Source organism: Macadamia integrifolia, unplaced genomic scaffold (genome assembly GCF_013358625.1).
Source record: "Macadamia integrifolia cultivar HAES 741 unplaced genomic scaffold, SCU_Mint_v3 scaffold1080, whole genome shotgun sequence".
Taxonomy (NCBI): Eukaryota; Viridiplantae; Streptophyta; class Magnoliopsida; order Proteales; family Proteaceae; genus Macadamia; species Macadamia integrifolia.
The window spans coordinates 65319-82441 of NW_024868078.1; the positions used below are offsets into that span (position 1 = coordinate 65319).

General features: G+C 38.6%; 2 protein-coding genes across 3 annotated transcripts in view; one reads left to right on the forward strand and one right to left on the reverse strand.

Annotated features, from left to right (window-relative positions):
* LOC122062642 (mitochondrial Rho GTPase 1) overlaps window positions 1-5733 on the reverse strand; it is a 31270-nt gene extending 25537 nt beyond the window's left edge. Inside the window, exons 1-6 of one of the 2 annotated variants that reach the window (XM_042626290.1) lie at window positions 5537-5733; window positions 5127-5346; window positions 4863-4995; window positions 4621-4770; window positions 4008-4184; window positions 3594-3845 (exon numbers count right to left, since the gene is read on the reverse strand). In XM_042626290.1, the coding sequence (XP_042482224.1) occupies window positions 3594-3845; window positions 4008-4184; window positions 4621-4770; window positions 4863-4995; window positions 5127-5341 (927 nt within the window). In that variant the 5' untranslated portion in view covers window positions 5342-5346; window positions 5537-5733. Of the gene's footprint in view, window positions 1-3593; window positions 3846-4007; window positions 4185-4620; window positions 4771-4862; window positions 4996-5126; window positions 5347-5443; window positions 5464-5536 lie in introns of those variants that run through there. The other variant, XM_042626291.1, reaches the window with a different exon arrangement.
* A 1977-nt stretch (window positions 5734-7710) lies between these two features.
* On the forward strand, window positions 7711-16798 carry LOC122062640 (peroxisomal adenine nucleotide carrier 1-like). Its single transcript, XM_042626288.1, has 5 exons — window positions 7711-8055; window positions 14692-14923; window positions 15219-15365; window positions 16027-16187; window positions 16276-16798. Exons 1-5 carry the CDS (start codon window positions 7913-7915, stop codon window positions 16553-16555), a joined length of 963 nt encoding a protein of 320 aa, XP_042482222.1. The 5' UTR covers window positions 7711-7912; the 3' UTR covers window positions 16556-16798.
* Window positions 16799-17123: the final 325 nt, after the last annotated feature.

Sequence of the window (17123 nt, forward strand, 5' to 3'; positions counted from 1 at the left end):
CTCAACTAGTAGGTTCTCTACCACGGTCTTCTAACTCTAGCTCATAGGTGGTCCACCACTCACGAGCAGCCCCAACTAGCTTTGCACGAGCTAGTTTCATCTTCCATTCCTCAGGTAACTCATAATAGTCAAAATAGTCATCCAGTGCCACTACGCAATCATAGAACAATTGGGGGTCATATCTCCCATTAAACTCCTTTAGATCGAGCTAGACCTTCTGTGAATCTCCAGAATACCTCTGTTGCACGGGACCCTCAGTCTCAAAATATCCTCCTACATGCTCTTCAAAAGTAGGTTATGCTACTGGAACCCTCCGTGGTGCTCTTAGATTAGGGTTTGTTCTCCTATTAGTCACCTGAGCAACTACATTCAATGAGATTTCCAGTTCGGGTGTTGTACGGGAATCGCCAGTAGGCTGTTGTGGTGGGGTACTGGGGTCTCTTCATTCAACAACTTGAAATCCGATTCAGCCTTCAATTCTGTTCATAATGCTTGTTGTTCAGCCTTCATCTCAGTCCTAATAGTCTGTAGCATCTCCAAAAGAGAAGCTAGGGTGGGGGTGTTGTTTTCAGCCATGCTCTGATACCACTTAATGTAGGAATAGATTGAACCACCAAACCAAACCCAAGACTGCAGGAAATTATAATCCAGAGAACAACCAACAAACACCCAACAGTGAACAGCAATAGCAGTCCAATATTAACTAGTCAACAGTCCTTAACAATCAGATTTGTCAAACCAGAAATTGGGGCTCTATGACCAGATATCAGCACCAAACAAAAGGACTAATCAGCAACCAGACTAACGTATCAACAGTCCACAACCATAACAAAGCAGTAGCAATTTTAGCAGTCGACAGATTTCAGATTACCAACATAGATTAGGACAGGGCAGCAGTAAACTAAATAAACAGAACCAGAAACTCCAGAAACCTTTTGGAGGTTCAAATCAACAACAATATTGATCCACAATATTAAGGAAACAATAGACTACCAGTCACAGTAATCGATCTCAAGTTAGGACACAACAGGTCACTAAAGGACGAAAATCGGGAGATTCTTAATATCTCTGTACAGACTCATCAGAAACAATCCATACTAGGGTCGATCCTTAGTAGTACATGGACAACCAATCGACCAAAATCTGAGCTCAAACCGACACTCAGATCTGGGTATTCCAGTATGGGCGGATGCCCTGTTTTGCAGAATTTTCTGGGCAGCAGAAATCTAAGATATAAATACCTGGATCGATGAGCAGCAGCAGAATACTTGAGGAAGCTTGGAAAGAAAAGAATACTTGAAGAAAGAATATCCTCCCGGGCTTCACACCGCAAGAAGTCGTTGGATCGAACACCAACCCATCACTGTGATCAGACACACAGAAGTTCTCTTGTAGAGAAAGCAGCAGCAAAATAGTTTGTCAAAAATCGTGGCTCATAAAAGAGCCATCTTCTTTATTTATAATGATGGGGAGGGTTTACAAATAACAAAAACTCAGAGTTACTAAAAACTTATTACAAGAAGTTACTAAAAACTAGAAATTGGAATCTAATGAAAATAGAAACTAGTCTCGACAGAAATTAGCAACTAATTTAGGACTTCAAAATAGAAACTAAATAACTAATTAGTAACCCCATCAGCAGCCCAAATCGTGGGCTAACTTGTACCACATCTGGGTCGACCCAGTCAGCCACTTGGGTCGACCTTGGTCTTGGTTCTCCTTGTGTAAACCCTCGTCGGTACTGCATCATAAGTATTTCAAACTAACACCAGAAGCTTCAATACCCATATTCAAGCTTTCAAAAGTAAGTGTCTTATTTCCCAGAAATTCAAGAGAATGTTGAACACATATAGTCGATCATTCTACCATTATACTATAATAAAGATGGCAAGTATGTATACAGTGAAACAAGATGGATGAAGTTGAAGATCTCTGGGAAATTCTTTTCCCCTGTTGGCAATGAAATTTGAACATGTAAGAGTAGACTGTGTCCAATATCTATTGACATATTTACCGAGATCACCATCTACAATAATGCCAGAATGCATGTGCGCGCCATTGTGCGCATAAAAGGGCATAGGATCTCATGATCTATTCTTCTATCACAAAAAAATATCCAACTACCCAAAAAGATGATCTATCAACAACCCCATTAAACTCCTCGGATGCAAGTCAAAAGAAAAAAATCCTTGAATGCACAGGGCCAATAAAACAAGAATCCAATATCCAAAAAATTTGAAATCGACCATGATTCTCCATAAAAAAAAAAAAAAAAAACCAACTCTCTCTTTCCAAGTCCCAAGTAATTGTTTTGGTGGGAGGGGGTTTAGAGTGTGGTGCCATTCAACCACTGATGATCAGATGTAATCTGTGAAGAAATAGTATGCCTTAACTTCTCCAGTAGGCTTCTTCATTTCTAAATTGCATAACTCAATTTTATTTTCAATTCCGGATAGATGGCTGATATTTGTAACCTATGCCTTAAGAGAGTCACGGGTTTTCTTTTATTTCCCTCTATAGTCTTGTCGTGGTATACTTACTGAATTACTGAGTCGAAACACATCTTTACCCTCTCAAGTTTATGCGCAAACTTTAGAATCTTTCCAGGAGGAAACAAACACGAGGTTTCCCTGTCATTTCCCCCAAAGGAAGTTTTCCTAGGAGTCTCCTGCTACCACAAACTCTAACCACGATTAAAGTATCAGTGAATTGTCTCTATACCATTCTTTCTACTACATAACTGTAGAAATATTTTTCTGCATCAAAACTTATTTGTATGCTACATAGAGCCCAATAGCCCACACAGGAGAGGATGGGCAATATTTCACGTGCTTCCATATTATCACATGCCTGATGAAAGTTTAGTTTACTAATCACATATTTTATCTTCCTGACTAGCATGTGAATAGCCAGTACATTTCAAATTAACACCCGCAATGTGGTGTGCCTTCCTCAGCCCAAGATAAAACTAAGCATTATTTAGATCAAGAAAAGCTCTTTTGCAGCATAGCAATTAATTATTTGACTTATTTCAAGTCCAGTCACCAATCCCATGCACATAAAAAAGCATGGATATTGCATGTGTCATGATGTGCAACTAGTTCTACATGCCTGTCAAGGTCTTCAAGAACAACATTTTAAATTCTCACAAGCTGCAATTAAACAAGTGTAGATTCAGATTGAAACTACAATCTCATGTCTTTGCCTTGATTTCTCCAACATAAGGCATCCTAATGCGGGAAACTGTATTCCAAGTAGAAAATTTTAATTAAGCCACGATGTGGCTGCTTTTAATGTAAAAACACAACACTTTCCACAAAAAATACTATTTCATAACTGGATAGGCACTGTCTGTCTCCAGATAAGATACATTTTATGAAAAAAATAAACTTTAATCAACTAATCCAATGGAATGGAAATTCCAATAGTATGAATCCTGATATTCAAGTATTCAACTGCCATATGTATCTAGCAATCTAGCTGTCGCAACGTAACCCGTTTTCTGGAATATATTCAAAGTTTTACATCAAAGGAAAGCAGCCTGAACTCTAAATATCTTCAAGTTTATCAAGCCAAACAACTAAGAGAAATACCTGATCCGGATTTCGTTTGATTGGAACTGGAAGCAGATCATCCCTGAGTTTAAGATCATTATTGTATCCAAATTTCCTCAAGACAGTCCATGTTGTCTCAAGACGACCTTTTTCTATAAAAAGTGCATGAAGGAAAAGAAATCCCGTCAAGGTAAGACCACGACTGTTGACCCCTTCAGGCAGTTTCTCCTGTACAACCCTCTTAACCCCAACTATTTCAGATGGCTGCAGTGGAGCATTAAAACATTTAACCTGTTCACAGGAGCAATAAGGAAAAATATACTCCAGAAAGTGAGAACTCATAAATAGTAGCCTCGCATAGCTCAACTACTAAGCACACAACAATATATATATATATATATATATATATAGTAACAACCAAATACAAAACATGGAATTATAGAATGAGAAAACCTGAAAATCATTTAATTCTGCATCACTGAGAGCACCATCCCTGTCGTGGTCACATTGAATAAATATCCGCTTCAATGCCCTCACACATCGGGGCTTCAAAGTCTGTGTTTCTTGATCAAATAGTGGGCCTGTCGGATGGAGAACTGCCTTTTGAGCATAATAGAAAACCTCTGGGACCTGCAGATGAATCGACTTAATACTAACTTTCAGACTGTCACGCATCATGCTAATATTAGGATGTAGGGAAATTGAGCCTTAAAGCCCAAGTGAGATTAACTAGGCTATTATGCTTGATTCCACGGTAGAACTCGAATACATTGTAACAAGAAAGTTGCCAACCAAACAGAAAAATGTGGATTTTTCTATTTTTATTTTCATTAAATCTGCATCATGGTACAAACTGTCTTTTTCATCTGTGCCTTCTCATTTAATATTTAATGTAAACTGCTATCGGCGGTACTGCTAAAAAGCCTATTTCAGTTTTCCAGAAAACGAATGGATCAGTGCTATTAAAATAGATCTTGGCGTTAAACTGATTCCAACTGAGAACAGACAAAAACCGAGGGGGAAAGGGAAACATTAATAAATCAGAAGAAAATAAATCACACCACACCTGAATTAAGTTAAGTGCCGAGCACTCTATACAAGTCTCTATCTCTCTAAACTGCTGCATGATTGGTGACATCACCTGTTCCAAGCTCACGGGTTGTTGATCATCACGTAAATCCAGCTTGCAACCAACCACAATCACCGGCACCTTCACCTGTGCTTTTCCCGCGGCAGAGGGGTGGGCGATCAATATATATACATAGAACAATGAAATATCATTAATCAATATAGAGCCAAAAGCTGAACCTCAAGTCGACGAAGTTCTGGCAGCCAAAAGGTACTAAGCCGATCAAGCGTTGCTGGATCATCGCATGCATAAGTCAATACCACAGCATCAGCCTTCTTCAATTCTTCAGCAAGCTTATTTCGATTCTCCGGGCTAATGGAACAACAAGAATGAAATCAAAATTAGCGACAAACAAAATAATCAAAAAAATGGAATTTTCTTTTTTTTTTCTTTTTTAAGGTCTAGAATCCAATCCAACAGCGAAGAACATAAAATTTTGAAACCTGGATGAAGTATCAATAATCACAAGCGGCACACGGTCGGGATAATAGTCCGCCGGCAGCCGCGTAGGAGGCAACAGAGGCGGAACATTGCTAGGAAACGCTTCAGCGGCAGCAGTAACAATCAGACTCGATTTTCCAGTTCCACGGTCACCAACCACGACGACACGGACACTGCTCGGAGAGAGTGAACTCGCATTCCCATCTGAACCCGCCATTGACGCTGGAGAGAACAAATGAGATAAAAATTAGACAACTTTCACAATTATGAACCCTAAATTTCTCCCAATCAATAAGATTATCAATATAGACATGCATACAAGGAAAAATTTCCCCTACAAACAACGCACATAATGACGAAAACCCTAGCTGCTCTCGATAATAAGGGAAGAGAAACGAAGGGTGAGACGAACCTCAAACCACAGTAGCTAGGGTTTCGAACTTTTATAAAACTCTCTAGAATTCTCAACGGTTGAAGATACCGCCGAAACCCTAATTCAAGGTAATGGACGTGTTCGTAGCCTTGAAGAAGAAGTTAGGGAGATGGGAGTGGGACTGAAGATGAAACCTTGAAGTCGTTCCCATAAAATATTTTGGTCGTTCTTTCCCAGTCGTCTCCACTTCCAGTAAATCGGTTTGCTTAGCAGAGTCACTGGACTGGCCCAGAACTAATTCAAGTTCGAACCGGTTCTGGGAGCTTGGTTAGAGTCCCATGTGGGGCTGGAGAGTGAATGCAGCCCAACCCAGCCCAGCTCAGCCTAATAATATAATAGAGAGAAAGAGTTTTCCATCAGATCTGTCCTTTTCAGTCGCGTAGAGTAATTAATTATTTACTAATTTCATTTAGGCAGTTGGATATAATAAATAAAGCCTATTATAGGGGTGTCTCAATGGTGACGTATATAACTTTTTCACAAGTTTCCATCAAAAAGAAAAATTCCACAAGTTTGAATATCGTCACATATTCCTACCATAAAAAATAAAAATAAAACATCACATATGAAGGGACTTATTCCATTTAGACATCGAATTTCAAAGTTTAGGTTAAAAATACCAAATGTCTACCTGACATATCATATGAATCAACTAAACCAAAGTGTTCTATATGTTATTACATCCAACATCAAAATAATTCATCGCCAAACTTACATAAGATATATGATTTAAAAATATTTAATCAACCTCAACTTGTTGTCCCCTAGTAGTGTTGAGTCTACTATCTTGCTTTATCTATTAAAGGTCATTTGGTAATAATTTTGGACGGTAGCTTTCATCATTTTACTAAAGCCTAGTTGGAAATATGTGATGATATCTCATAACAATTTTATTTGGATATACATGGATTTCAGTTTCACATGATGTGCCCAAGAAGTAAAGGCGAAGGGATTGCATTGAAGACTTGTAAGAGCAATGTTGTTGGGAAGCAACACCACCAGATCAAGGCTTGATGAATCGACTGCTTGCTTGAGAAGAAAACCCATGGCCTTGGGAACAATTTTTTTCTACATTGTTCGATATCCATGCTACTTTCTATTTTGTTTTTTTTTAAATGTTTATGCTTTGAGGGTAGAAACATAATTTTGAGTAACGGCTTGCAACGATGGGTAGGGAGAGGTGATGCATAGTACATTGGGGGTGGGATTTAAGGTGGTGCTGTGACGGCAATTGGGAGAGGTGGAGCTGATGCATAAAAATCCCATTGTGCGAGAGCTTTACACCACATTAGCAAAGAGGAAAAGTTCAACACCTAATGTTGTCTAAGGACCTTTCGCATCCACTAATTCAAACGCCTTGTTTTCCCTTGCTTTTGGATAAAGCAAGTGCAACTCACCCACCCCTTAAGTCTCATCCCATCAAAATCCATTTAAACAAACGGACACTCATAGGAGTTAAGATTGAGTGTTTAATTTGTCTAAATCTACTGTGGTGTTAACAATTAACCCTCTAAACCTCAACAAATCTACATCTATGGCAAGGCATTTCCACCATTTGACTATTCCCTATAATGGATTTAGTAATTGCATAGATATGACATCGATATTGATTTGCCTGTATTAGTGGGATTCAGATCCTCTCTGTGGACCAGAGTGCCTCCCGTCTCGTAGATCTAGACAATATGTTCAAACATCTATAACTGTGGCTCCCACTCGAAGGCCTTCCAATTTCACATGGTTTCTACTCGAGTCGGCAAGACAATTTCAATTTCAATTTCAATTTCGATTTGGTTTCTGTTCGATTCGTACGGTTTTTAAGGTTTAGGTTGATCCGGAATCGTGGGAGATTGATCCTCACCGATTCCATTTACTTCCTCAACCTCTCCGATTGGATTGAAATATTATTGAAAACCAACCACCATTCAGGCCATTCCGGTCGATCCAGTCTCTGGTCCGAGCGTCATTTAAAACGTGCTTGGCATCGATTGGTATTAACGAGCTTCTCTCCGAAAAAGAAGGTTCGATGTCCATGAACCAACCACGTGCAACTCCATATTGTATGGTTCGGCCCCGGTTAAACCAAATGCCGCGTCACTGTTGCTGGACGTTAATTACGAGCTTCCATTTCGACAGAGACACCCATAAGTCCATGACGGCATTCACGTTTTCCAATTAGATCTCAATAACAAAGAACGCAAGTTTGTAACCTTCACCCTTTCCAGCTGACTCTGTAAGCTCTCACTTAATTGATCTCCACGGATGGTTAGAGTTGCAGAGAATCGCTTCAGTGGTGATACTTCTTAGGGATCTTAGTGATCAGTTTCCATTCGTTCACCAACAGTTTTAAAATCTCAGATGGCTGTCGATTTCGAATCCTTAACAGAGGCGACCTCGGGTGCCATTGGAGCTCTGTTGAGTACTACCATTCTTTATCCCCTCGATACCTGCAAGACCAGGTTCCAGGCTGATATTCGGACTCAAGGTCAGGCAAAATACAGGTGGGTTTTGATTTTTTTTCCCCCCTTCTTCTTATATAATCTTTAAATGTTGGTTGATCTTGGCTTTTGATTCTTCTTAACTTAGTTTTGCTTGTTTAATTATCTCTTTCATGCAACGATCGGGCCTTCAATTGCTTGGCCAATTTCATTCTTCTGAACGCTTGATGTGTTTGTTTTATTAGATTTTGTGCTAAACGTATTAACAATGTTTAGAACGTTCATGTTCTTCGTAGAATCTCGTGTGCCAATTATTGATGATGATCGTTGCTTCTCTTTCTCTCTGTAATATCATCTTGCTTATTGTATACTATCTTTTTGTTTATTTCCATCTGTTAGATTATTTTTGGATACATGATTTTAAAATATCAAAAAAAAAATTTTTTGTTCTTATTTTTAATATAATATAGGTTTTGGTTGGTTAGTTTTATAAAGTAATTTTCTTGATGTTCTAATTATTAGTTTGTTGTCTCGCCATATATGTGAAGGAAAGAAAATCAAATATTTCAAGTACTTATTTTTTGTTATTGTTATCGTTGCTGTTGCTGAGGTGAGCTTAATATGATGTTTATAAAATCATGTTTTATTAATGAGTTGAGCTTGAGACATTGTCAAGCAGCAGTGAATATGGAACTCTTGATTCCTTATATTCTTAAAATCGTACTAAACGTAGTGCATAACTTAGGTGCATAACTTTGGTTAGAACAAAGACCTTGCAATGTAGAACTGTTGGAACAAGCTAGGACTAAAGGGTTTAATACAATTAAAAAATTTGTTATTACCATCTCTCCCACAGTTCAAGCTTCTTGTTAAGAAGTTTAGCATAGTTCATTGCACTTCAAGGGCTTCCCTTTTCAGCTATGTTGAGGCTGTAGTGCTGGCATCCTTTTGTCTGTACCTCTGATTGGATCTACTGTTTGTAGCATTTTATGTCTACTTCTTCCAAGTTGCAGCATTCTATTTTAGCAAACAACTAGCTAAGGTGGTGGCTTTGTGTGGTCCCGTCCTTGAACTTGCAGTTTTCTTGACAGGACTATGATCCACATATTCTACCCAAAACTTGGGTCCTTTAGTTGAAAAGGTATGATGTTTTGTGTGTTTTGTTTACGCGTGGTTGTTGTCTTTTTCCTCCCTTCAGTTGCACATTTCTCCCTCTTGGATCTGAAGAAAATGTGGAGAGTCACTTGGAGATTGAAACCTCTATTCCCCTTGACTATTTGGAGAGTCTGCCATAAAAAGATAGCAAAACCTTTAAATGTGTGTCTAGTGGTTGGTTGGAATGCAGTGTGTATATCTGTTGCAACTGGCACTAGTGGATTTGTTCTCTTACCCTTTTAGGATTTTGACTTTACTTCAATACCAAATAGATTAGTTCCAACAGCTTAATTTGCCTTCTTTATTGAGTGGGGGTGGGGGGGGGCAGGGCCTTGTCCAATCCCCAACCCAATGTCATTTGTCTGTGTTCAGGGCAGGGTCCTGGTCTCTAACATAGTTGCCTAAATATGTCTTCCCAACTACTCAGGTAACTAATCATGTAATTTTCAGATCTATACCATTCTTTCCCTCTAAACCATTTGTCTATATCAGGGATTTCCATTAATCCGATTATACCAGCAAGGTCTTGATTGCTTCTTTGGTGATGCTTGTCACTTAACCTCGTTAAAGAATCCTATATCCAAATGATGCATTTCCTTTGTTACTGCATGCTTTTTTTCTGGTAGCAAACATGCATGTCCGTTTCATGGTGTGTGGATAAGAGTTATGAATTATCAATGGGTTTGTGGTTGATATGCCACTATATGTTGTAAAAACATTGAAATACCTTCTCGTGTCTTCAGTTCTTTGATAGATTATTAATTATTCTTGGAATTTATCTGATTTACTGGGGACTGAAAATTAATGGTAGAAATTCATTGACAAAGCACTTTTTTTTTGGGGGGGGGGGGGGGGTTAGTAATTTGCTATAAAAAGTTACTTTTGATATTTAAACCATAGTTGTCAAGGTGTCGCCAAGGCATCCAGGCACTCCCTCTAATGCCTTGGGTCGCCTAGACTCCATGACTACTATGTTTAAATGTCAGCAACGAGGAAAAGAAAGAAAAATGGAGGGGAGGGAGAAAGGGAAAGATATACCTTCTTTGGGTATCAGTACGTGCCAGTTTTTTTCATCTTGATGAGTGAAACTAGCATATGAGGGTGAATGAAACACATATTAGCATTATTTATTGAGCCTTAGTACCATTACTTTAGGCGCTGGACCATTTGGATCTCTTTGGACCCCCATATAAATCATGCACTTTTATTGTTTAAAAGTTTTATTTTTTTCATCGTGGCTCTATATTTTGACTTGTCTGATTTGTCTTGCATTCTTTTCTATTCAGTTCTTTAACTCCATGTTTTTTTATTCTGATCTGAACGAGGACTCAAGGAGGCAAAGGGAGGGAGAGTTCACTACTTTTTTAAGAATTTGGAAAATATTTAGAATTGAAGGGCAACATGTTTTCATGTTATGAACTCTAGGGTTTAACATGACATATTTGTAATGTTATTAATTCATGATTTCGGCCCTTGAAAGATCCTAGAAACTGAACAAATCAGGTTGTAACTATAAAAAACAAAAAGGGTAGAAAAAACACTGTCTGGAGGATCTGGTCCCTTGGTTTGCCTTTACCTAAAGTTAGAAAGGTTGGTGGATTGTCATCATTGATTGATCAAATCACTCCTGAATGATATGACCCCTGTAATTATGTAGCAGGAGCATCCACCCCCACCCCCTGGGGTTTCCACACCAATATGCACATGGGAAGAGGAAGCCTTTCCATTTGATTCAGCTCTCTTCTGTATACTGAAGAATATATACACACCAAAGGGGTGTGGGCCGTCTCCTTTTCCGACTAAACTAAAATAACAAAACTCTTAACATTGAGATATTTAGTTTTAGCCAACTATTAATTTTGGCAATCGATAACATACAAAACTACAGTTTAATAACTAACATTCTACGATATCTATCTACCAATTCACATCAACTATGTTGCTTAAATTTATAGGTTGCCATTAGTGGGTCCAATAAAGGTTGCCAGAGCAAGGGTGAAAATTCAGTAAGTTTGACAACCTGTTTTCTGTTTGCTGACCAGAAATGCAAGCTGGGTTTTTGGGCTGCTTCTAGGTTCTTTATGGGTTTTGTTTTGGGTGTGGAGGCACTCCCGAAGCATGGACGGATGAACTGATATCAAATGCAGGGTAGGACGGGCCAGGCCCAGGGAAAAAAAATGATTGCTAGAAATGCGGATCCTTACTAGACTGTCCTGACTACTACGCATATCTTTAGATGGTTTTCATGGTGGAACAAGCATGTGATTTTGAGTTAGATATGGAGCTCAGTATGTTACACAGTTATTTCCCTCATCTTCAATTACCATTGATGTGTCACACTTGGCTTGTTGCTAAGTTTCCAGCTGTTCATAGCAGAGACCTGAGATTGAGTCCCACCACACCCCCCCCCCCCAAAAAAAAAAAGGAACTTTAACAAATGAATCATTAAGAGAAAAAAAAAATGGTGTTATCCGTTATAGCTTTGGTTCTTATTCTAAACATCCTTTCAAAATATAGGCACCATGTTACCCAAGAGAAGGGCTCCTCATCAAGCCATGTGGGCACGGACCTCAGGTAGATTGGCCAGTTTGCCAACCTTCCTCCAGTCTCTTCCTCATCCCGTCCTGCAATTTTCTACCATGAGTTCAGAAGAACCACACCCGGCTGTTACCCACTAACAGGCAGAAATGAAGGAATTGAAAAAGTTGATGGCAGACCTCGCTCTGTTAGTCCAAACTCAGAACCAATTGCAAACAAGTCCTAGCAAGTCCTTTAGGAAATATGCCTAGTGCTTCACAAGCTGGATCGAAGACGAGGAGGTTGTTTATATGCCAGCCCAGGCAGCCCAAGTTAGCTCTGACTCAGTCGCATTGGGACAACCTTTGCAGTATGCAAGAATTCCATACCGAGTATGTCCTGGAAGTCATCCATAGGGACAGCCTAAAGATTGGTCACTTAGAAACCCAAACCCAAGGTGGTCTTAGATCAGCTGATGTTAGAGGCTTTCCAGTTTCTGGCCTATGACCTGTCCTGGCTGTTGATGGGGGGGTTAACCTCTTTGAGTGGCTGGGTTACAGAGAACTTCAGACAATGCTTGTGGGCTTTTCAGCTTTCGAGTTTGAATAACAAGGAATCGGCTTTCAAGCTTCTAGGCTTGCGTGAGGCTTTGGAGAATGTCTGCTTGTTTGAGGGAAATCAAAGAACAAGGTATTCACTTACTTAGCTTAAGTGAATTCCCACTGCAATAACAATCCCTTGCTTGTGTGTGTTGCTTTCTGTCTCACATCAGCATTGGGTTTGTGTGAAGCTTTGGATTTTTAGTCAACAAATACGGGCTGCTTTAGCAGCAAGAAGGCCCGTCGATCTGATCTTCATCTCTAATAGATCTTCCAATCTATATTCTTTTTCGGACTTCTACAGTCGCCTCGGGCGATTGATAAAAAAATCTGTAAAAAACTTCCTTCTGATTTGATCCTAATGCTTACTTACTTGGTAAGGGAGAGGGGGGTCGTAGCCTGTTCAAAAAAGAATTGGATCTTTCTTGTATGAGTAATTGTCAAACATTCTATTTAAGATGCAGATTATATTGACGTATCTGAGTCCAGTGTTGCACACTCAGTAAATTTTTGTTCAATTCAACCAAACCTTACCACAGTTTTTTTGGTTTTGTTTACATGGATCTTGTTTCATTAGTCAACTCTTCCTTAGTGATTTTAAGCCTGCCCCATTCCCTTTTAGCTCCTTCAATTTGAATTATATCACTTTTCTACACCAGTGCATTTAAAGGTCTTCATTGCACATGCCCATACCACCTCAAACAAATTTCTTGCAACTTATCTTGTATCAGAGGTGCAAACTATAAGTTTTTTGTGGTTACTTTCGAATATGTATATTAGAAGATGTTCCTTTGCCATTTGCAAATGGAATTGTATTTCCATGCATATTGTTGATATGTTCTCTGAACAATACGGTTATAGAGAGTAATTATTTTCTATATCTATTTGAAAAGATGGCATAATATTCATTTTTGTGCACATATCTAGCAAATATAGGTGCTTAATTGGTTTCCCATAAATATTTAAAAATATTTTGTTTTACCTTTTAATTTCCATTTGCTGTTACTTTAGTATATGTAAAGTATGTCCCAGACTCCTCTGGATTTTGTGTTGTCAGGACTGTTTTTTGTCGTCAAAGATGAGAATGAACTTTCACTTTTCTGCATTTGGAATTGGAAAGCCTCCTATCTTTGTATGTTTTGCTTTCTAATATTGACAAGAGACCATGGATTCAATTGTCTGGCTCGATACATCTTGGGCAAGGTTCAAGGTATCGGGTTTCGACCCTTGGGGAGACTAAAATTTCGGTCGAAACTTGGGAAATTTTGAGGAAACCAGGGAATTTTTCCTGGATCGATGGAAACTTAGGTTTCGACCCCTAAACAATGTTTTTTCTTCCTATTTTTTGTGTACATCCTATTTTAGACATTTCTAACACATTCACATCATTAATTTCATAAAAAAAAAATACATAAAGTCATACTTGTGTGGTGAATCAAAGGTTCGGTAATCATTATGCTGAGTTATTGGCTGTAATATGTTGTAGGTAAATGCATTTTTAAAATCAGAAAAAAAAAGCGTAAACATGCAAAAAAAAAAAAAAATTGGCCACCGTGAAGGTTTAGATCGGGTCCTACTAAGTTACATATCAAAAATTTACATAATTCTACGCTATTTACAAGTATATTCCATAAAAAAAATATATTTTCGGGGAAGTTGGGACTTACCTTTTTGGTCAAATCTGTCTTTCTTATCTCGATGAAGCAAGAACCACCTTTAGATTCAACTTTGTTAGGCAAAAAATGGAAATCTCCACTGTTTCCCCAAGTTTCCTACTCCTAGGAGAAAAAACTAAGAAGAGAGGGTTGAATTCTGCTAAAGAAGGCTTGGGTTTCTTTTCAAACTAACTTATATAGGACCTGAACCAGTTGGTTTGGTCGAAACATGGTCGAAACCTGTCATTATCGTTTCGACCCCTGAGGATTTTGTAGGTTTCGACCGAGTTCTCGAACCATGATGTTGGGTAGATGTTTTAGGGAGGTTGATCCTTGAGATAGAGTATAACTGTTGCATTGAATCCCTTGAAGAAATACGACTTACAGAGCTTTTCAATTTATCACCTCTCTGTTCTACACCTCTGACACTAAATTATTGGATCCAATTAATTTAGTATTATATCCTGACTGTACTACATTAGTCAGAGTTGGGGGGCTTATAGATTTAAAAAAAAAAAAAAAAAAAAGAACAACCCAGTGCACGAGGCTCTCGCTACTGCAGGGTTTGGGAGGGCAGGTGTATGCAGCCTTATCCCATGCTTCGCAGAAGAGGCTGTTTTCAAATTTTGAACCTGTGACCAACATATTGCAATAGTGCAACTTAACCGTTGTGCCACGGGCTCACCCAAGTGGGGGGCTTATAGATTAATAATGCAAAAATTATGCAGTGAAATGGTTTATTTGAATTTTTTTTTATTATTTTAATTCTGTAGGTACCTCTCAGATGTTTTGTTGGAAGCCATTTCAACTGGTCAGGTTCTTTCATTGTACCAAGGGCTTGGAACCAAGAACCTGCAATCTTTCATATCACAGTTTGTCTACTTCTATGGGTACAGCTACTTCAAAAAACTGTATCTGAGGAGGAGTGGAGCAAAGTTCATTGGAACGAAAGAGAACTTGATTGTTGCTGCCGTTGCGGGGGCTTGCAATGCCATAATGACACAGGTAGATTATGTCTTATGGACATGCTTTGCAGTTTCAATGACATCAAATATTCAAACTGCTTGAATGCAGTACCACATTAGATATTTCTTTCAGGTTCCAACACATCATATGGAGATCCATTGCAGATTGTAGGATTGATGATGTAACATTTGAATTTATCATTTCTATCTAACATTGAGCTAATGAGCTCCAAGGAATTGAAATATAGTTGATTATTATCTTCTTTCTTGTATCATGGAAAACCCAAGCGTATTGCAGCTTCTATTTTTATAATTTCTGAATTTATCTTTTACAGCCTCTGGATACAGCGTCATCAAGGATGCAGACGAGTGCTTTTGGAAAATCCAAAGGGCTGTGGAGAACACTTTCAGAAGGAACATGGAGTGAAGCGTTCGACGGCCTTGGGATATCCCTTCTTTTGACCTCTAACCCGGCTATTCAGGTACTTGACTTTTTTCTATTGTTTGCAACTGCCTCCTGCTTTTAGTTGTCTCCATGTACAGGTTGCCTCCTTACATTTCTCTGCCCAACTTTAATTGATTGGTGGATAATTCTTATGCTGTTGCATTTTTGACATGGAGATCTTCGTAAGCTTGAACCGTTCTAATCATCCTCCTGTTTGATGATTGCTTCCAAGGAAATTTGTCAAAAATTAGTGCAAGAGATGATTAGTCACCAGTTAGCCCTCACTTCAGATTTTTCCATGTACCGGTTGCCAAACAAGTTATATAGATGGATGTTTCAACCATCCAATCTTTGTTCAGAGATCTGATTTTATATATATATATATATATATATATATATCGTAGGGATTTGACTTGATAGTAAAAGTGTTATTAATTGGTAAAGCTTTTGAACTGAAATCTGGTAGACTGAACTGTTACACTTGACTCCTGGTTGGACTTGGTTATGGCAGGGAGTCATGATTTATCTGTGAGGTACCTATTACGTGATACAGTAATCTGTTGTATATATAGTAACTTCTGTTCAGTCATGGTTATACTGAACATTTATTGTTCTTTAAGGGATGCAAGGTATACTTGATTACTTCTCGTAGAACAGAGAAAGTAAACTAAGATGGATATAGGTATTATCTGCTGCAGTACACAGTATTTGATCAGCTCAAAGGAAGAATGTTGAAGAGGCAACAAAGCAACAAGGTGGGGGGGCATTCTTCGAAGATAGCCCTTTCGGCCTTTTCAGCTTTTATACTAGGGGCTGTTTCAAAGAGCATAGCCACTTTCTTGACATATCCTGCTATTAGGTAGGTAGTCATTTTTCCCAAGATCCTGCTGAAGTTTTGCTTTGGATTGTTGAGCAAATTCACGTGTAAATATATGGTGTTTGAACAGGTGTAAAGTAATGATCCAGGCTGCTGACCCAGACGATGATGGGTCCAAGGAGGCTCGACCTAAGTCCTCCAAAACTATGTCAAGTGTAGCATATGCAATTTGGAAAAGAGAAGGGCTACCAGGATTCTTCAAAGGATTGGAGGCTCAAATTCTGAAAACTGTGTTAAGCTCAGCTCTACTTCTCATGATCAAGGAGAAAATCACAAAGACGACATGGGTCCTGATGCTTGCACTGCAGAGGTATCTTTTGGTACCACGAGGTAGATTAAAAAATGCATAATGGCAATGCAGAAATTCTGTATCGATGGGTCTTTTGTAAATAAAATGTGGCACTTGGTTCCAATTCAATATGAAGAATTTTGTAGCCAAGGAATAAATGTTGATCAGACTACCTAGTCCAAGTTTAATAGCTTGAGCGAAATGCAGATTGAATTATGTTGTTTAATTGAATAAAGGACTGATTTTAGACTTAAAATCTTCGGAGAATGGAAAATCTTTCCTCTCAACTTGAGGTTACAATGCAGAGCAAGTGCATTATTATTTATTGAATTAGGATTCTGGATTGAATTTTGTGAGGGAGATGATCCTAAATGGAGCCTAATGCTTGTATGTCCAATTCCATCACTAAGTTTAGTTAAACCAAAAAGCCCTTCTTGTTTTCAACAATTCATTAAAAGCTAGAAATTTTTAGTGCAGCTCAATGCTTTATGTCATCATGTGGACAACTTCAAGGTTGAAACTTCACACAGTGAGGGGTCTTAGGCCTAATCATCCACAAATTTTGGGGCCCTCCTGGTTTACCATTCTTAGGTGGATCTTATAGAAAATCATTCCTCAAGAGTCAAAAT